This window comes from Berghia stephanieae, chromosome 11 (genome assembly GCF_034508935.2).
Source record: "Berghia stephanieae isolate SIO BIC M18660-M18661 chromosome 11, UCSD_Bste_1.3, whole genome shotgun sequence".
Taxonomy (NCBI): Eukaryota; Metazoa; Mollusca; class Gastropoda; order Nudibranchia; family Aeolidiidae; genus Berghia; species Berghia stephanieae.
The window spans coordinates 7,095,364-7,117,769 of NC_088370.1; the positions used below are offsets into that span (position 1 = coordinate 7,095,364).

The 22,406-nt window shown below is 35.0% G+C and overlaps 1 protein-coding gene across 2 annotated transcripts in view; it reads left to right on the forward strand.

The window, feature by feature from the left end:
• Positions 1 to 11,526, forward strand: part of LOC144956954 (phospholipid-transporting ATPase ABCA3-like) — a 45,630-nt gene extending 34,104 nt beyond the window's left edge. For both annotated transcript variants that reach the window (XM_078887799.1, XM_078887800.1), the window contains exons 18-27: positions 250 to 381; positions 814 to 1,102; positions 2,245 to 2,454; positions 3,067 to 3,220; positions 4,248 to 4,381; positions 5,139 to 5,353; positions 6,572 to 6,759; positions 8,020 to 8,190; positions 9,490 to 9,694; positions 10,465 to 11,526. In XM_078887799.1, the coding sequence (XP_078743925.1) occupies positions 250 to 381; positions 814 to 1,102; positions 2,245 to 2,454; positions 3,067 to 3,220; positions 4,248 to 4,381; positions 5,139 to 5,353; positions 6,572 to 6,759; positions 8,020 to 8,190; positions 9,490 to 9,694; positions 10,465 to 10,686 (1,920 nt within the window). In that variant the 3' untranslated portion in view covers positions 10,687 to 11,526. The remainder of the gene's footprint in view (positions 1 to 249; positions 382 to 813; positions 1,103 to 2,244; positions 2,455 to 3,066; positions 3,221 to 4,247; positions 4,382 to 5,138; positions 5,354 to 6,571; positions 6,760 to 8,019; positions 8,191 to 9,489; positions 9,695 to 10,464) is intronic.
• The last annotated feature ends 10,880 nt before the right edge of the window (positions 11,527 to 22,406 follow it).

Consider the following 22,406-nt stretch of genomic DNA (forward strand, 5'->3'; position numbering starts at 1 on the left):
CCACCCCATCACCACCACCACCCCACCATCACCACCACCCCACCACAACCACCATCACCACCACCACCAAAACCACCACCACAACCACCCCACCACCACAACCACCATCACCACCACCACCATCATCACCACCACCACCACCACCACCATCACCACCACCCCACTATCACCACCACCCCACCATCACCACAACCACCACCACCACAACCACCACCATTGTTGACATATCTCTATTCCCATCCCTTCCAGAATTCGGAGGAGAGTGCCAAGGATACCAGTCGACAAAACAACGCCTTTGGCTTTAACTTGGCTTTCCTGATCAGCTTTGGAATGGCTTTTCTCACCACACTGTTTGTTCATTACCTTATCAAAGAGAGACAGGTACGATTTCTCTAGTAGAAGCAAAAAGAATAATACAGCTTTGAAGCAGAACAAAATACCAAACATAGAACATTTTGGGCTCAAAACCCTTTTTCAGCCAATCAAGAAAACAATAGAAACATTTAATACATCACTTAAAATCCAGGCAGAAAGACAGCAGCGTGCCAATTATTATTCAGCAATGAGTGGGTAGCTGGGTCTGTCTGATCTAGTGGAAAGTACTTTGAGATTGACTAGCCTTCTGTCTAAAGGGTAGTAAGCAATTGCTACTGTCCATTTAATGCTATAAAACTGTACCTTTTGGGTACGAAGCAAAGACCGTACCGCTGAGAAGACGGAAGAAGAAGAGAAGCATTTTTAGAAATAGATTTTGTTTGATTTTATTGATATATTAACTAATTTTTTATTAATAATTAATTTTTTTTTTCCAAGGTCGGATCCAAGCATCTCCAAGTGGTGAGTGGGGTGGACCCCATCAGTTACTGGATACCGACATTCCTGTGGGATTTGATCTGCTACTTCATCCCCACCCTGTGTATGCTTATAGTATTTGCCGCCTACGGCATGACTGCGTTCACAGGAGGCTCGCGTGGCCTGATCTTCATGCTACTGTTACTCATGTATGGCTTCGCAGTCCTGCCGTTTATGTACATGTTACAGTTTCTGTTTACCCAACCTCCGACTGGTGTCAACGTCATCATCACCTTGAATATTATTTCAGGTAAATTGGATTCACTCATCGTAGGGTCTGTTAGATCTGATGGACAGTACTTTACGATAGACTAGTGTTCTATCAAAGGGGTGGCAAGCAATTGCTATTGTCCGTTTCACGCTATAGAAACCAGGATAAACTCCGGCTCCATGGGCCGAATGGCTCTGAAGGACGACTACTACTTGTCATACCAACTGATGAGTTGGTACTGCACATTAAGTTCCTCCTTTTTCAAAATTTTGAGTTGAAAAAAAAACAAGAACAAAAAAAACTTGAGCTTCTATATAGCGCAATATCCTTTAACCCTCTCCTTACCAACCATAGGAAAATCGTCACATTCGTTACGATGCAACCGACAATTTTCTCATTCTGATTTCTCTTGTACATCACAACATTTAATGAAATGCTTTGATTACAGCTATAAATACTAAACACTGTGTTGTAGGCATCATTTTGTCGAACAATATTCTTTAATGAATGCACTTGTTTGTTTTTTTGTTTGAGTAAGAAAATGCTATTTTAGTGTTGGGTGGGTGTAAATTTTCGGGGAAATTCTAAAAATGGCTGGTAAGGAGTGGGTTAAACGTACTCAAAGCACTTTACAAAGGGTCCCTGACCAACGACTACAGGTAACGCATAGAACAAAACATGACGTCTATAAGACGATATTACAATCTTTTTGGAAAGAGATAACACTGTTAACGGCCAGCTACTCATTTTACACCCGAGTAAGGTGAGAGAATTTGAGTAAACAGTTTTCCACGGACTCAACTAAGCACCGATTTGAGACCCATGAAGCTGCAGGTTTCAGCTTTGCTCTAAATAATCTTTCTTTGTTTTGGGTGGCATTTTCTTTTCTTTTTTCTTTTATTTTTTTTTCACTTTTCGTTACAATCACCGCCCACTTTAAAGCCATCCATAAGAGGGACAGTACACCTATCTTCTTCTGTACCTTCTTCTTCATCAAAAAAACTATGAATTATACCGTATTTAATGTTTGAACAACCTTCCATGAGAATACTTAAGTGATATCATCATCATCATCATCATCACTACCGTCATCATCATCATCATCATCATCATCACCACCACCACAACCACCACCACCAAACCACCACCACCACCACCCATCCACTCCCGTACATTTCCAGGCCTGGTCTGTCTCCTGACTGTCATGATATTGAGAATCCCCTCCCTGAACCTGGAATCGACAGCCAATGCCCTGGACTGGGTATTCCTGCTGCTCTTTCCCAACTACAGCGTGGCCCAGAGTATCATCGACATGTACAACAACTACCACATCAACAAGGTCTGTCAAGACGCCGTCTGCATCCCTGGAATTCTACACCCTTGTTGCAAAGGTTGGTTCAAACTCTTACTAGTAATAGTTATATCACATTTAAAAAAACCTTTGAGCTTCTATAAAGCACAATATCCACTAAAAGTGCTCAAAGCGCTTTACAAAGGGTCCTTGACCAACAGCAAAGCGTAATATGTAGAATGAGGCATGACGCCTGTTAGCAGATATTACAATTTTTTCCGATGAGGACAACGCTGTTAAAGGCCAGGTACTCATTTTACACATGAGTACATTGAGAGAATATAAGTAAAGAGCCTTTTCCAAGGACTCAACTAAGCGCAGAGTGAGTTTCATACCACAAGACCACATAGCAGTACAGTTATGCCACATTTAGACCCAGAGCGGCTATGCGGTCTAGTGATATGGCACTTGCCTTTGGATTGAATCTTTTTCATTCCGTTGTTTAATCTCTTATCTTTTTATAAAAATATGTCAACACTTGCGTGGTCCCCCACCTTCATTCTTCCTACTTTATTTTTTTTAAATCTCAAATCTTTTAGAGTCTGGTGTCTCGGAGTTATAGAGCTATATAAGTTTTCAGCATTATTATTATTATTATTTTTTCCACGGATAATTCTCATGTTCAACTTGGCTGTTCTCGTTGGATTTCCAGACAGCTGCACCAAGTGGTGTTATGATTACACCAGCAACTACCTGTCCATGGAAAAGCCTGGAATAGGAATCAATATCCTCGTCTTCTTTGTGACGGGAATTTTCTACTTCGTGCTGGTCTTGCTCATCGACTACCACGTGCTGCAGAAGATCTTGTAAGTTTTGATGTCGTTTGTTTTTTTGACATAACCAATTGTTTTACGAAGCAATAGTATAGATATGATGATAATAATAAGATGATAGTAATTATACTAAAAATAATATAAATGATCATGATAAAATAATAGTAATAATAATGATAAAAATGATAATGATAATAATAATAATAATAATAATAATAATAATAATATAATAATAATATATAATAATAATAATAATAATAATAATAATAATAATAATAATAATAATAATAATAATAATAAAAATGATAATAATATATAATAATAATAATAATAATAATAATAATAATAATAATAATAATAATAATAATAATAATAATAGTAATAACAATAATAATAATGATAATAATAATAATAATAATAATAATAATAATAATAATAATAATAATAATAATAATAATAATAATAATAATAATAATAATAATAATAATTACAATAATAATTAGAAGAAGAAGAAGAAGAATAGTATACATCATAATAGTATGATTAATAATGATAATAATAATAATAAATAATAATAATAATAATAATAATAATAATAATAATAATAATAATAATAATAATAATAATAATAATAATAATAATATAATAATAATAATATAATAATAATAATAATAATAATAATAATAATAATAATAATAATAATAATAATAATAATAATAATAATATGATCATAATTAATAATAATAACAATACTTATTATTATCATTATTATTATTATTATTATTATTATTATTATTATTATTATTATTATTATTATTATTATTATTATTATTATTATTATATTATTATTAAAGTCAGTAAGTCATTGTTATTAATATTATGGAATCTTATTTTGATTTTTCATTCAAAACAAAAACACAAAAAACGCACTACCCAAACTTGAAGCCAATCCAGTTGTTTACACTGAATAACAAAAAAGAGAAGAAAAGGATAGAAATTTGCAATGTCTTGTGCATTTGTTTGGTGATGAGAGTTATCTTTCCTGTTTCTTTATTTTAAGCTACTTTTTCTGGCATTCCCGAACAACCGATACTGGCAAACCAGCTGAAGGTGCCCAACTGTTTGAGGATAGCGACGTTGCTGCAGAACGTGAGAGAATCAATTCTACAACTCCACAAGAGCTCTCTAAGACTGGTAAGTTAAAAGGTCATTTTATTTTAAAGGTGGAAACAGGAAATGGGTAAATTTATCTGGATCTATCTCTTATAGAGATAACACTCTCAAGTGAATGTTCACATTCAGTCCTTTTGTCCAAGTACAATAAGGGTATGGAATTCTTTCGCTTTTATCATTTCCGCAGAAATGGTGTTTAATTTACTTGAACACATACCATCAGTACTCAAATGTTTTGTTTTCCTTCTTCTTCTTCTTCTTCTTCTTCTTCTTCTTCTTCTTCTTCTTCTTCTTCTTCTTCTTCTTCTTCTTCTTCTTCTTCTTCTTCTTCTTCTTCTTCTTAAATGATCTTTTGGTGCACATGAATACAAATCCAACGTTTTTATTTTTTGGGTCAAATTGTCAATCAAAAAGATAGAGAAAAATACAAATTATGGTGAATCGATTCGTACAACTACCATACAATTGGTCACAAAATATCTCATAATCTTACTTGGAGGGGTGGAGTAAATGTATTCTTTCATTTCTATGCATTTATTAAGCTCGTTATATTTTTATTGTGCAATAGCACATACTCGTAAATTTGTGGTGTTATTGGGCACGATAAAAATAACTTGTTTAATAAACACAAAGAAATGAAGGAATCGTATATTATTATTATTATTATTATTATTATTATTATTATTATTATTATTATTATTATTATTATTATGATGTTGTTGTTGTTGTTGTTGTTGTTGTTGTTTCTATTTCAAACTAAAAACTTAAAATATTACAGATTCCTTACTCCTGATCAATCTGTTCAAGAAATACGGAAACCTGACGGCTGTGGACCACACATGTCTGGGCATTCCCACGCAGGAATGTTTCGGCCTGTTGGGCCAGAACGGTGCCGGTAAGACAACCACATTTAAAATGCTGACTGGAGATGTCATGCTGTCTGGAGGGAACGCCTACTTGGACGGTAACGACGTCTGTAAGAATATCAAAAAGGTGAGCCGTTGTCTTTTAACCTGTTAAAGGTATATTGAACTAAAATGAATTTAACAGTTTAACTACAGAACAGAAATACTCAACTGGGAATGTTTTGGGCTCAAAACCCTTTTTCAGCCAACTAGGAAAGTTTAGGGATGTGTATTTGAGTTCATTCTTTTTCAACCCATTTAGACACCATAATTTCTTTCATTTTGGGTGCTAGACTGTCATTATTTAACCCTTTAAGACACCAATACTGTTTCATTTTGGGTGCTAGACTGTTATTATTTAACCCTTTAAGACACCAATACTGTTTCATTTTGGGTGCTAGACTGTCATTATTTAACCCTTTAAGACACCAATACTGTTTCATTTTGGGTGCTAGACTGTCATTATTTAACCCTTTAAGACCCCAATACTGTTTCATTTTGGGTGCTAGACTGTCATTATTTAACCCTTTAAGACACCAATACTGTTTCATTTTGGGTGCTAGACTGTCATTATTTAACCCTTTAAGACACCAATACTGTTTCATTTTGGGTGCTAGACTGTCATTATTTAACCCTTTAAGACACCAATACTGTTTCATTTTGGGTGCTAGACTGTCATTATTTAACCCTTTAAGACACCAATACTGTTTCATTTTGGGTGCTAGACTGTCATTATTTAACCCTTTAAGACACCAATACTGTTTCATTTTGGGTGCTAGAATGTCATTATTTAACCCTTTAAGACACCATTACTGTTTCATTTTGGGTGCTAGACTGTCATTATTTAACCCTTTAAGACACCATTACTGTTTCATTTTGGGTGCTAGACTGAAATTATTTAACCCTTTAAGACACCATTTCTGTTTCATTTGGGGTGCCAGACTGTCATTATTTAACCCTTTAAGAAATCAGTAAATCTACAATTGGTTTTTTGTTTTGATATCTCAGTAGTGGGGTTTTGAGCCCGAAACATCCCTTGCTAAGTATAAGGGCTTATTGAAAATGAATGCCTAATATATATGCCTAAGTATAATACCATTCATTTGTCTCCAATAAAACGCCAGCTTTTGATTGTAGCATGTTTCATGTGTTAAACTCCATTATTGACCATCTTATGGCCTTGGAGGCAATACTTTTCAGCATGCCCTGGTACTTTGGGGTTTTTTGTTGTTGTTGTTGAATATTTTGTATTAATTTTAGTTTTTGTTGAGTTCTTCAATGGCCTCCCCGTTTTTTTACAATCCAGGTACAATCCAACCTGGGTTACTGTCCCCAATTTGATGCCCTACTGGACCAAATGACCGGCAGAGAGACACTGACCATGTACGGCCGTCTGAAAGGAGTGCCAGAGAAACATTTGAAAGATGTCGTCAACAATTTGATTGAAATCTTGATGCTGGTGCCGCACGCTGACAAACTGGTTGGTGCTTACAGGTAAAGTACATGTGGTAGAAGTTGATAAATCTTTTTTTTATATTACAATGATTTTGATACAACTTATTGTACAGTCTTGTATCATAATGTCATCTAATCTAATTAAATAATTGATGTAAGATACAGATCTGAACACGTGTGTATGAAAGGTATCAGACACAACAGCAAGAAAGAAAAATACAAGAAAAATAACATCCCAAAAAATCAGTCTAGCTCATCACATCATCACATAAATTATATTTTTATTATTGTTATTTCTTTTGGACGACATACTTACAAACACTTAAACATATTGATATACTACAGACTACATTGAATATGGGTCACTGCATTTTCACACACACGACCTTTTGCACAGACGACTTCACAAGGACTGAACTAAAATCTACTCAACCCAGGTCTTTGAGCTTGGGCACGTGACCATTGTTGAGGACAACTCTAAATTACGTTAGGGGATGAGATAAAATAATGATTATCTCTCTTAGACAGTAACAACAATACGTGTCTAAATCATTGACTGCTGTGAAATGTTTGTATGGGTTGGTGACTGTCAATCACAAATCAATTGATAAAGAACTGAACAAGTGTGTATGAAAGGTGCCAGACAAAGCAAGAAAGAAAAATACAAGAAAAAAAAAAACCATCCCAGAAAATCAGTCGATGAGGGAGACTGATTTTTTGGGATGGTTTTTTTTTTAATTGCTTTGTCTGGCACCTTTCAGACACACGTGTTCAGATCTTTATCTTACACCAGTGCCTGCTCCTTAATTTCTTAATTTGATATTTTCACAAATAAATTGCTTTAACAACGCAATACTCGCATCCTACATTCCACTTTAGTGTCTCAATCATCTCATCATGTCTTCATAAATTAAATTTTTATTATTGTTGTTTACGTTTGACTGTGATTTCAATTTTCACCATTGAATTAAAACACAAAGGAAGCCCAGTCACGTCATACCCATCAACACTCAACAACAATCTCCAACGATTGCCAGCATCAACCTCCGCTTAACATTAACCAAGGACTTCAACAATATTAGAGATACAGAATCAAACAGACAAGAATGGAGATTCCTCTACACAGAAATCGGCAAGGCAGCTGAGGCTCCAAAGTCAGTGGACCATGCCAGTGAACAGCTTTAAGTCCACTCTGTCAATTAATTTGGACATAATGCTGTTTTGTTAGAGCAGGTCACACTGTAGGTCATTTTCTTCTTGGGAGTTTTTGATCTCTTTCAATCATTTGTTATTTTTCAGCGGTGGAAACAAGCGTAAACTGAGCACGGCCGTGGCCCTGGTTGGAATGCCTCAATTCATCATGCTGGACGAACCATCTGCCGGGATGGACCCCAAGAGTAGAAGACAGTTGTGGAATGTTCTGGCTATGGCCAGGGCCTCAGGACATACACTTATCCTCACATCTCACAGGTTGGTGAAAAATGTCAATAAATTAATGAAATGAATATATATAAATATATATATATATATATGTATATAAAGCAATGAACAGAAATGAATATAATAGCTTCAAAAAAAGAAACAAATACCAAACAGAGAACATTTCAGGCTCAAATCCCTTCTTCAGCCAACAACAACAAAAAAAAACCCCATAAAAACATAAATACATTTTCTAGCCAAAATTTTTAATTCGTGTTGTTTTTTTTTTAGAGTACACCAGTCTGATTGTAGAGTACAATTTTGTCGTGATTTTTCCAAATGCAAACTGTCAATTAAGATTTTTTGTTTGTCTATGATATGACCTTAAAGTGTGTTTAGCATCGTTCATCTTCTAAAAGTTGACTATACTCATTCCTTCAACCTAACAAAGCTGTAGCCCCTTCAGAGCCTTGAGGCCCATGGAAATGTAGTTTATTGTAGATTCTACTGGATCAAATGGACAATAGAAATTGCTTGCTACCTTTTAGAAAGGATGATAGTCTATTTTTTACTTTGCAGCACCATCAACCGTGAATTCTCTCTCTCTCTCAGTCTTTAGCAGAAACACTCATAGGATTTAATGCTATAATGTATTTGTGTGTGATTATGTAGTCTTGTGGTTTGACACTCGCCATCAGATTGGAAGGTCTTGGGTTGCTCTTTACTCACATTCTACAATCGTACTTAGATGTAAAATGAGTACCTGGCTGTTAACACCATTCTCTCTGTAGTTGTACCAAGGTCTAAAAATCTATTAAATAACTAAACTATTAATTAAATCTTTAATTGATTTTATATAATTATTACCACCATTATAATTATCATTATTTTTATTATCATTATTATTATTATTATTATTATTATTATTATTATTATTATTATTATTATTATATTCTCATTGTTATTATTATTATTATTATTATTATTATTATTATTATTATTATTATTATTATTATTATTATTAATATTACTATTATTATTATTACTGTTATTATCATTATTATATTCGTTGTTTGCCTTGCTTTATTATTGATTTTACTTATTTGATTTGTTGAAAAAATATATTCTTGTATGAGTTACATTGGCAATTGCCTAAAATAAACGTTTTTGAACCTTTTTGTATTAAAAAAAATTGTAGTATTGCCTAAGAGTCGTCATGTTTCGTCCTACATCTGAAGTGTTGCTGTTGGCTGGGGACTCCTTGTAAAATGCTTTGAGCATGTTTAGTAGTTATTGCGTTATATAAATGCTCAATTAATTTTTTTATTTTAAAAATTAAATGTTCTACAGCATGGAAGAATGCGATGCCCTGTGTACTCGGTTAGCCATCATGGTCAACGGACGGTTTGTGTGCCTGGGAAGTCCACAGCACTTGAAGACCAAGTTTGGGCAGGGTTATACTCTGATTGTCAAGCAAGGATTGTTGGAAGATGGAACGAGGCCGCCTATAGAACCCCTGGTCAATTATGTCGCTGAACACTTGCCTGGAATTAAGGTAAACAACAGATGTAATACACAAGATGCACAATTAGCATCTCTATCTATATTGAACTCTTCCTTTAGGTTCAACCAGAACTGATTTCAACAACACAATGAGACTTTTAGGTGATCTCAATGGAGTACATTGATGGTATGCTCTTGGAATATACATCTGTTCTCTTTGAACTAATTCCCTTTTGTCTTATTATTTTTTTGGATGCTTTAATTGCTATTCTTGAATTTTTTGACTCTTCTTTTTTACTGGGTGCTAATTTAATCCAAATGTGTTTCAAGGGGCGTATAACCCTTAAAAACAAAACAAAGAATCAAGATATCACACGGACACAACTTAAGCACCACAACTATCTTGACCTAGAGAATATTTTATTATCTTTAGTTTTACATGCAAAAAAAAAAAGACTCTCGTTGGCCATCTTGATGTTGTATAAATCTGTAAGGGTAAACGCAGCAAGTGTTCTCCAGGGATGTGATCTGACCTTTGACATTTTCATATTCTCAGCAATTTATATTTATAGAGTCTTCTGTCCATCAAATTAGAAAAACAAAAAACACTTCTGTTGTTTGATGCAGTCGCCAAGGCATTCCATGAAGGAATATAGAGAATTCATCAAACAGACGTCTGATGTCAACAGGAATAATGTTTGTCCCCAGGTTTTTGACGACCACCAGGGATAACCCATTTGATTGTATTTTAATGTTTGTCCCCAGGTTTTTGACAACCACCAGGGATAACCCATTTGATTGTTTTTTAATGTTTGTCCCCAGGTTTTTGACGACCACCAGGGATACCTCCATTTCCAAGTGCCAGACTCCTCAGTCAGGCTGGCAAACGTGTTTGGGCTGATGGAAGCCACAAAGGATTACCTAAACGTCCAGGACTACTCGGTGCACCAGACAACACTGGAGCAGGTCTTCTTGACCTTCACAAAGGCACAAATTATCGTGCCAGAGAATCCCAGGAAAAAGGGCTGTTTTGGTTTCTGTTAAGGTTTATAGATGCACAAGGCTGGTCAAGAATGATTGAAGGTGACGTCACTTGACTCTGAATGACTGAAGGTGACATTACTTGACTCTGAAGGTGACGTCACTTGACTCTGAATGACTGAAGGTGACGTCACTCTGCATCATTTGAATTATACTGGTATATCAGTAACTTGTTTGTGTTTTATAGACACACCTCTGTTGCCATCATCATCATTCTTTTTTTTTTTTTCTTCTCTTCATCTCACTCCTCTTCCTCCCATTTGTTACACCCCCCACTCCCCCTCCCACTCTCCTGTTGTGATTGAAGATGATATTCTCAGTCATTCAGGCCTCATTGCATTTATAATATATTTATTTTCTCTTGTCTCTAATCTAATCAGTGAATCTGTGATACTTTGATTTACATGGATATCATTTTTAATTTCAAAACATTTGAATATTCATTATGAACCACATATCATCTCGAAGAATACATCTATGACTCGCTGTCGGAAGACGTATGTTTATTACTTCTCTTTGCCAGTTTGGGGTCCCGATGGGTCAGTTGGTAGAGCACTAGCTTCACGTACAAAGGGACTGAGATTGAGCCAGGATGAAGTCACGATTCCCTGACCTCTCTGTGTGCATGCGTGTGTGTGTGTGTGTTTATGTGTGTGTGTTTGTGTGTATGTGTGCTTGATTTGGGAACGTAATCAAGAGGTTTCAGGTTTAATCCTCAGTTGAGACAGGCTGATTGTTTGGGATGTTTTGGGTTTTTTTTTCTTGTATTTTTTTTCTCTGTTTTGTCTGCCACTGTTTCATACACACTTTGTCAGATTGTTGATTGTCAAAGTCACCCCCCCCCCCCCCCCCCCCTCATGTTTTCAACCAGTTGTTAATTTTCTACAAGTACCAATCCAAGTCATTGCTGTTTGTGTTACATATTTTTTGTAATGGCTAGAGCTATTGGAATGGGCGCTAGCTCCTGTTGGTCAGTACTGACCAATAGGCACTTCGTTGTTTTTTGGTTACACAGCTGTTGTTGTTGTTTTAGGGCTATGTTTTGAGGACTTTTCCTGCTACTCTTATCCGTATTTGGTGTCAATGTTATGATGATCTGGACAGCTATTGAATGCTTTGTAAATAACAATGTACAAGTTCTGTATCCAGATGTACTTATTTCCATGTTTAGTATTTTTATCATTATTATTATCATTATCATTGTTATTGTTGTTATTATTATTATTATTATCATTATCATTGTTATTGTTGTTATTATTATTATTATTATTATTATTATTATTATTATTATTATTATTAGTAGTAGTATTTTTGTTGTTGTTGTTATCATTATCATTGTTTATAAGGTATTTATGGATTGTTTCATTACCACAATTGTAATTACTGCTTACATTGATGTATAATTGTTATTACTTTTATTATCATTCCTCATTTAATTGCCTTTTTCTCTCTCTCTTGCTGGGTGGGGATCCTGACCTCCCATAATGGGCAGGGAGGTACACGCTGTGTCTTCTATCCCCCCCCCCCCCCCCCCCCCCCCAATACCGTTTTCCAATTGTTTCCTGTCATTGTCTTGGAATGAGATTACTTAGTTTTGTCCTGACCCTTGCCAGAGTTCCTTGGCTGAAGAAGGGTTTTGAGCCCAAAATGTTTTATATTTGGTATTTTGTTATTTTTTATCGAAGCTGTTCTAAATTAATTTTTTTGTTCATGACTTTGACCAGTCCACGGCTTCTAGCAGCTTTTCATCATTTTCTCTTTGTACCGTACATTGATTGTATTGGCATTAAGCTATTGAAGAGTGGTTTTCCAAATCAGGGCTTTTCCCATCTTGAGATATTGAGGATTATTTCCCCTTAAATTTCTCATTTGGTCTATTATTTTATCATATTTAAACTTCAAATTCACACAACTCTAAGGAAATTCTTGTGTAATTTAATGCTTAAAATAGTATTTACATTTCAATTTTATCTCATGGATGGAAAATCTCAAAAAGTAAAAAAATGGACTGAAGGAGTTTTGGAAAACTATGTATTTTTTTTTTATTAGTATTACGTGCAGTGTTTTAACAAGTTTAAATTGTAATACCCTACAAACTGTGGAGTGATCTTCGACAATATTGGAGGTTTCCACAAGATGAAGAAGAAGAAGAAAACCGGCCTTCATTCCAATATTCCGGAAAATCTCGTCACTGCTTTTTTCTCCACCTTGTTATAAAATCAAAATGTTTTCACCCAATTAGTTCTCATTGTTTAAATGCTTGAATAAAAAATGTGGGTTTTTTTTTTATTGAATTTTTTTTTCTATTGATAATGAGATTAATATTTACAGTTTATTTTCCATTTCAATCCTTTCTACTAAGGCTGAAATGACGTAAATGTGTTACAGGCGTTGTAAAACCCTTTAAAACAACTGAAGAACTTTCCACATGGTGGACAACTGTCCGGATAAAATCAGAACTGTCCCAATTTGACAATCTGTAGAAAAAAAATGGATGGTTTATACATATGGAAATGGCCATTGCTTGTGTATGGAAATGGCCATTGCTTGTGTATGGAAATGGCCATTGCTTGTGTATGGAAATGACCATTGCATACTATGGAAATGGCTATTGCTTATGTATGGAAATGGCCATTGCTTATGTATGGAAATGACCATTGCATACGGATGGAAATGGCCATTGCTTATGTATGGAAATGACCATTGCATACGTATTGAAATGGCCATTGCTTGTGTATGGAAATGACCATTGCATACGTATGGAAATGGCTATTGCTTATGTATGGATATGGCCATTGTGTACGTATTGAAATGGCCATTGCTTATGTATGGAAATGAACATTGCATACGTATGGAAATGGCGATTGCTTATGTATGGAAATGACCATTGCATACGTATGGAAATGGCTATTGCTTATATATGGATATGGCCATTGTGTACGTATTGAAATGGCCATTGCTTATGTATGGAAATGAACATTGCATACGTATGGAAATGGCCATTGCTTATGTATGGAAATGACCATTGCATACGTATTGAAATGGCCATTGCTTGTGTATGGAAATGACCATTGCATACGTATGGAAATGGCTATTGCTTATTATGGATATGGCCATTGTGTATGTATGGAAATGGCCATTGCTTATGTATGGAAATGAACATTGCGTATGTATTGAAATGGCCATTGCTTGTGTATGGAAATGACCATTGCATACGTATGGAAAAGGCTATTGCTTATGTATGGAAATGGCCATTGTGTACGTATGGAAATGGCCATTGCTTATGTATGGAAATGGCCATTGCTTATGTATGGAAAAATGGCCATTGCATTCGTATGAAAATGACCATTGCATACATATGGAAATGGCCATTGCTTATGTATGGAAATCACCATTGTGTACGTATGGAAATGGCCATTGCTTATGGATGGAAATGGCCATTGCTTATGTATGGAAATGACCATTGTGTACGTATGGAAATGACCATTGCTTATGTATGAAAATGACCATCGCGTATGTATGGAAATGGTCATTGCATATGTATGGAAATGGCCATTGCTTATCTATGGAAATGGCCATTGCGCTGTCCCAGGATTATGATTTGTTGAATAGCAAATGAAAACAAAGAACAGAAAAAGCTCTAAATCTAGATGGTGTTTTATAAAAGTCCAAACATTCTGTTGTTTTGGGTCTTGACGGTGTTGACAATACTTGTGTGTGTTAGGATGTCCTGTTTCAGCTCTTTGGAAAGTTGGTCACTATGTATCCAGTTTTCTGAATGGAATATCTTTAGAGATTTTAACATGAAAGTAAAATAACAGGGATTTCGTCTCCAAGTGTAGCTTGTTAAGATTGATGGAAAAGTTGGTAAAATGAATATGGCCGAAGCCAGAACTTCCATTTCAAACAAGGTTTATTTCAACTATTTCAACCAGTCAAAATCAAAACATATTCTTGGCCATGTTAATTTCTCGTTCATTCTCAACCATTATCACATACAAGAACAAATTTCTGTACAGGAGAGCAGTATTAGTGACTCTATGCATAGTATATAAAGGGGAAGAAGCAACTAAATAATCCATCAACATAAACAATAACTTGATCCCCTAGACATATCAAAATAAAATAAATCAATAATTATTTTTTACAGTTTGAGTGAGAATTTGAAACTGAAAAATGACTTGCCAAAAATCTTATCTTAGTTTAATTGTGTTAATTATCATCACTAATTATTACTGTTTTATATACAGCTTTTGCATTTGTAAGAAATGGATAATAATTGTTGTGTGTAATCTTTTGAACTATTTTAAAACATTTACTATGTAGATCTGTGTCACTTTTTCATATGCAATTTTGTGTCTTTACACATAATAAAAATTGAATGTACAAAATGTTTCTGACGGGTGATGTATTGCGTGTTTGGAATATATTTTTGTCTTCTTCTACTACTACTACTACTACTACTACTACTACTACTTCTACTACTACTACTACTACTACTACTACTACTACTACTACTACTACGACGACGACGACGACGACGACGACGACGACGACGACGACTACTACTACTACTACTACTACTACTACTACTACTACTACTACTACTACTACTACTACTACTACTACTACTACTACTATCACTACTACCACTACTACTACTACTATCATGAAATATTTGGTGGGGTTCCTGAACTCCCAAAGTGGGCAGGGAGGTACTTGCTATGTCTTCTATCCCCCTGTATATGTTTTCCAATTGCTTTTTGTCTTTGTCTTGGAATGAGATTATTTTATTTTCTCCTGACCCTGGCCTGAGTCCTTGGCTGGGAAGGAAACAGTCTAATGCATAGTTATAGTTTTGAGAGATGATATTTTTTTTTCCTTGTAAATCATCTTTCCGTTATGTACTGTTATTATTTCATTTTTAACAGATGATTTGTAAACATTTGAGTATAATCCTCTTAGTGGGATCTTGTGCTGGTGTCTTGGTGAAACTTGTAGGTTATCTAAAACTAAGTACACTGATAGGGTGTTCTTCGAATCTACATCTATTCCCTATTTGAACCATTCACCTTTATCTTACTTTTTACTCCAGTTCTTTTAATTCTACATCTAGAATGTTTTTAATATCCAAATTTCTTCCTTTTTTACTGAGGCTAATACGACCTAAATGTGTTGCAAGCGCTGTAAAACCACTAAAAACAAACAAACAAACAAACATATGAAATGAATTTGTCAATAATTGATACATCATATGGAATGTAACCACGCCCGTCATAGCCAGATATTTACTGTACTTAATATTCACTTTTGTCGTAATCAATATTTTATCATTTCAGTGCAGATCAGATGGGAAAATTCATTAAAAAATTTTTTAAATATTTAATGTTTAAAATAGTAAAACCTTAAATTTATCAATAACGAGAACTGATTTATTTGTTCACACATTGAAAATGTTGAAAGTTAATCGAACAGTCGTAAAATCGCTTTAGGGAAATACAAATCAAATATCAAAAGGCCAAAGAATGAAGAAAATTGAATTTAAAGAACTGCCTTTTTTAAGTTTTGAAAGATTTGGCTTGTTTAGGGTTTTATTAGATTTTTTAAAATTAAGTTTTTTATTTTTTAACTTTTCACTTTTGAAAAAATTTGGAAGGGGGGGTGGGTTATCCTTTTTCCCTCTTTTTTTCCCAGGCATTGTTTATCTCAGTTTAACTCGCATTAAACTTACGGTGACACCTGCTTACCACCCTTCAGATGGGCTGGAGTACTTTCAAGTAAATTAAATAGAACTAGCTACCCAATCACTTACTGGGTGGTGGTTAGAGTGTTCAAGGGGGAAAAAAAAACAAAATTAAATCTGGATGGAAACTGGTCCATTTGATTTTGAAGTGAGTGCTCTACCTATTGAGCTATCAGACCACCACCTCCCCTTTTCCTCAATATTTATAGCCAAGCCTGTCACGAATCGGGGTTGGGGGGGGGGGGGGGTCTCGATACCTCAATTGGTAGAGCACTCGCTTCACAATCAAAGGGACTGAGATCAATCCCGGTTGCAGTCGAGATTTTGATCTGACCCCCCCCCCCCCCCCTCCCTCCCCTGTCCACCCAGAAGTGGTTGGGTAGCTGGGTCTGTTAGATCAAGTGGAAAGTATTATGCGAATGGATCTGATGGACAACGTTCATGATTTTGTCAGTTGGAATGCATGAATGTTTTTATGTTTCATATACATGTTATACTTATTTCTTATATTACAACGATGTTATATAAATATTGATGATGTGCAATTATGCCATAACTATTATATGTTTATAACTACTCTACTCTGGACAAAAAAAAAAAAACAAACAAACAAGATGTTGAAAAACTTTAGCCATATAAGTCGTCCTTCAAAATATCCATTGGGTGTCAATTATGTTGAATGTTACGAAATATGAATTCCTCTATCGATAACAGTTGTGAAGTCTCATTCTAGTCAGTTTGTATTTCATTTATGTTGATTTTCTATTCTTTTGTTTTCTGTCTTCTTTATACGAAATTGTTCCATTGTTAAGAAATGAATGATTTGTTAACGAAACAGAAACACGATGACAAAGTGACAAAAGATAAATGAGAGGTTGGAGCAGGTTGTTGTTATCAACTCCTACCGTAACAACCAGACCTGCCAACTTGAAAATTTCAAAAGTCGTAACTTTTGGGAGATGAAAATTATCACTGTAGTCAACTTGAATAATCAGTAATTCACCCTCATAAGGATTAAATAGCGGGTGGTTGGATGGGAGCATCACCCTTGAATCATATACCTATGATGTTCGCATGGGTGTACGATCCGATAGTGATGTCGTTTCTTCTTCTCTTTACTAGCCTATCCTGCTTCTTTGGTTTGTGATTGTATTTTTGACAGGGGATATTTTTTTTCCTGTAAATCTTCTGTCTGTTTGTTCTTGGTTATTTATAATTTAGCTTATGATATCTTTAGGTTATGATTTTGATTTACATTTGTACTATTTTTGTTAGATTGCTTGTTTTTTTTGTTTCAGCGGTCTCTCATATAACCTCAATTGTGTTGGAAGAGACCTAAAGCAACAAACAAACAAAAAAAAAGGATTAAATAACACGGTAAAATATTTATAATGATGTAGTCTGACATCAACTTTTAGTTTGAATAAATTTTAATGACTTCGAATTTCTGAAATAGGAGCCATTATTTCTTAATTTTACGATTTATTTGTAATAGTAAGCAGGTCTGAATGACGCCTTCATCTCATCTCGCATTTATTATTCGTGTCTCATTCATCATGTTTTGTTGACGAAGGGGAAACCCGAAACGTCCACATCATTTGCCTTTGTAAATTAAATTGAAGCTTCTATTTGATTGTATTTTTGCCATTTATTTCCTACAGCTTCAACCTGTAACATTTGCATTAAATGAGATCAAGTGTCAAGAGGTGTGTAGTGATTGGAACGATATGTGTTGTGACACACGTGTGTCATGACACGTGTGTAGTCAAACGTGTGTCATGGTAGCATTCCTTGTGAAATATTTTTTTACTGATTCCATTTTTTATGCCCTGTTTTCACATTTAATTTGGCAGAAAATCCTATAATGACCTCTTTACATATATTTTGTTATTTTTCTTTATTTCAACATTTTTTTCTCCAATCTGTACCTGATTTCAGATCTTTTACTTGTATATTCTATTTGTTCATTTATTTTATGTATTTATTTACGTACTCATTCATTTATTATTATTTTTTTAAAATTATTTATTTATAATATTTTCATCTACTAAATTGTTTGTTTTTGTGTGTGTTTTTCTTCACAATACAAGGGGTTTTTATTTCTTTATTTAAACTGTTTTAAGTCATGTGTGTGTACAAATTATTCTCATGGATCATCTCGTGTGTCCGAGGGGCTAGAAGGCTTGTAGTGAATACAGCTAGTTGTTGTGTGTTTACACGTAATAAAAGGGTATTTTAAATATTTGAAAAGAGATTAAGTGGTTATTCAATCGATGGACAGCAACAAATCATGTGATCGATGACTCGGTTGGACGGAAACCTGAATCTAGAAGGAATGAAATGGACGTCACTCATTTTAATGATGTTCTCAGTAGACTCTATCAAGTCAGACTAAACGTAAAACGTTTAAGGTTGCATAGTTTTGTGTGTTGGTCAAGGCTGTCTGTGCCCTTGGCTTTGGTATATTAAATCCGGCTGGCGGGTGTTATGACCATTTTACCAAAACGAAATTCATCGTTTGATTATTGATGCTGTGCACTTAGGTAATTTACTCAAAAACATCCTGCCAGCCGGATATCACGTACCAAAACACAAAACCTTGAACATTTATAATCTGATTAATACAGTTTAGTGATAATTACTCATAATAATGGATGGCAAAAAAAACAAACAAAACAACCCAATAACAATTGACCTGAGTGACGTCAATTTCGTTCTATCTATAGTCTGATTGATAGAGTTTAATGAGAATTACTCATGAAAATGGCTGACTGAAAACAATAACAAAGAGCTGAATGACGTCAATTTCGTTCTATCTATAGTCAGAGACTCGTTATGTCTAACGTACGTTTTATAATGTTGAAAAGGTTGCAATGCCATTAGATAAATCGTTCCAAGCAGACCATTGATTATCTCTGTATATGATTAGTGTTGTCTGTTCTATATGTCTGTATATGATTAGTGTTGTCTGTTCTATGTCTTTTCATGAATTGTAAATGTTTTATCTTTGTTTTCTATATTCTGATATTCAGGCTTGCTAATCTAAATAAATACATACAGATTCGGTGTGAATTCTGTCGACTTCTCTCTGTTTTATTATTATAGTTGTCATCGCTATCTTCATCATCATCATTATCATCACTATCACCATCATAACCATCATCATTATCATTCATCATCATCATCATCATCTGGGTGGGGTTCCTGAACTCCCATAGTGAACAGGGAGGTACATACCGTGTCTTCTATCACCCTATATCTGTTTTCCAACATGCTTTCTGTCTTTGTCTTGGAATGAGATTACTTGGTTTTGTCCTGGCCCTGGCCGGATACCCTAGCTGGGAGGGAAACAGTCAAATGTATAGTTAGAGTGTTGGGAGATGATATTTTTGTCTTGTAAATCATCTCTCTGTTATGCACTGTATTGTATTTTGTTTTACACACATAATATATGATTTTTAAACATTTGATAGTATTCCTCTTAGTGGGGACCTGTGCGTGTGTCTGGATGAGTCTTTTAGGTGGTCTCAAACTAAGTACTTTGATAGCGTGCTCTTGGAATCTACCTCTGTTTCATATTTGAACTACTGGGTGGGGTTGCTGACCTCCCACAGTGGGCAAGGAGGTACTTATTATGTCTTTTATCCTCCAATATGTTTTCCAACTTGCTTTCTGTCTGTGTCTTGGAATGAGATTACTTGGTTTTGTTCTGGTCCTGGCCGGATACCCTGGCTGAGAGGGAAACAGTCAAATGTATAGTTAGTTTTGGGAGATGATATTTTTATCCTTGTAAATCATCTCTCTGTTGTGTACTGTTATTATGTTTTATTCTTAACATATAATTTGTAAACATTTGAGCGTATTCCTCTTAGTGGGGCTTTGTTCAAGTGTATGGATGAGACATTTAGGTGATCGCAAACTAAGTACACTGATAGTGTGCGCTTGGAATCTACATCTGTTTCCTATTTGAACATTTCCCCGTTGTCTTACTTTTTCCTCAAGTCCTTTTAATTGTGCATCGAGAATGTTTTTACTATCCAATTTTCTTCCTTTTTACTGGCGCTGATTTGACCTAAATGTGTTGCAAGCGCTGTAAAACCCTAAAAAACATAAAAACAATCAAACAATTTGAACTAATTCCCCTTTGTCTTACTTTTTCTTGGGTGCTTTAGTTATAATTCTAGAACTTTTTACTATCCCATTTCTTCCTTTTTACTGACCTAAATGTGTCGCAAGCGCCGTAAAACCCTTAAAAAACAAACAAGCAAACAATTGAGCTCATTATTATAATCGGTTCTCACACCCGATAAAAAACAAACACTCACATAGCGGAGAGGGAGGTACTTGGTGTGTCCTCTATTCCCCCTATATCTATTTTCCAACTTGCTTTCTGTCTTTGTATTGGAATGAGATTACTTGGTTTTGTCCTGGCCCTGGCTGAGAGGGAAATAGTCAAAAGTATAGTTTTAGGAGATGATATTTTTTTTCTTGTAAATCATCTCTCTTTTATGCACTGTATGATGTTTTGTTTACATGTTATATATGATTTGTAAACATTTGACTGTTTTCCTCTTAGTGGGGACCTGTGCTTGTGTCTGGATGAGACGTTTAGGTGATCTCAAACTAAGTACTTTGATAGTGTGCTCTTGGAATCTACATATGTTTCCTATTCGAACCAATTCCCCTTTGTCGGTTTCAGAGGTGTTTCAGATGTTTGGCTATGTAGTCCAGTGGTATGACACTTGCCTTTGGATCAGAAGGTCCTGGGTTCGAGTGCCGCATAGTTAAGTCCTTGAAAGAGGCTCATTTCTCACATTCTCTCACCGTACTCAGGTGTAAAGTGGGTCTCTGGCCGTTAACATCGTTGTCTCTGTTGGAGAAAAAAATTGTAAAATCGTCTATCAGGCGTCATGCCTTGTCCTTCTCCTACATGTTACGCGCTGCTGTTGGCTAGGGACCCCATGTAAAGCGCTTTGAGCACGTTTAGTGAATATTGGCCTACAAAAAAGCTGAATTTTTATGGTGTTTTTTTTCTTCCCCGTATTACGGTGGCCATATTTGGAAGTCAGATAACCGAAGGCAATCAATCGCTTAATTTGACATTGTCATAATGGGCAATATTTTGTGTTGGTTTGAGAATAAGTCCAATACAATACTAAACTCATAACAACGTGTACATATATGCAGGTCTGACACTTGTGCACAATTTTAATTTTGGATCTAATTCAACATTTTCGTAATGTACAATATTTTGAGTCATTTTTTGAGATTCCCATTACAACAATGAGCCCACAATGAATTGGGTTAATTATAATAATAATGATAATACTTAATAATAATAATGATAATACATAATAATAATAACTAATTAATTAATTAATAAGTACACATAAAGTTATAGCATAGCTCATATAAAGCGAAAAGAGACTTATTTATTCATTTCTTTATTTATTGATTATATTTAATAGTGGATTGTTTTTATTATACCAATCCTAATTTTATTTTTTATTTTTTTTTAAGATTCCGATTCACGTCAAACCTCAAAACCCACGATTTCCAATCCTCCGAAACCCCGCCCACTTTTACGTTCATCAGAAATCAAATGACAGCATTTGATTGGTCGACTTGGAGTAGACAGTGACGCGTTTCCGTTTTCACTTCTGTGCCCTGCAGTGCTCGCCATTCATCGTGCTTCATTGTGCGTGCTCTCGCCTTCCCAACAAAGAATTGTGTTGAACAATGAGACGAGACGAGATGCCAACTGAGAAATTTGTAAACGGTAATTTTCCACACAATCGATCAGCTGTTTTCATGCAAATAATATGTGGTCGAGAGGTATGACACCCAGATTTAATAAAAATGATTTGTCTTTAGGATCTATTCCAAAAGGAGGAATAACTCAGGCGTCAGCCGCAATGCAGCGCTGCAAAGTGAGCTTGGGCGAGGTGACTTGCTCGAAACCAAACAACGAGGCGGGTAG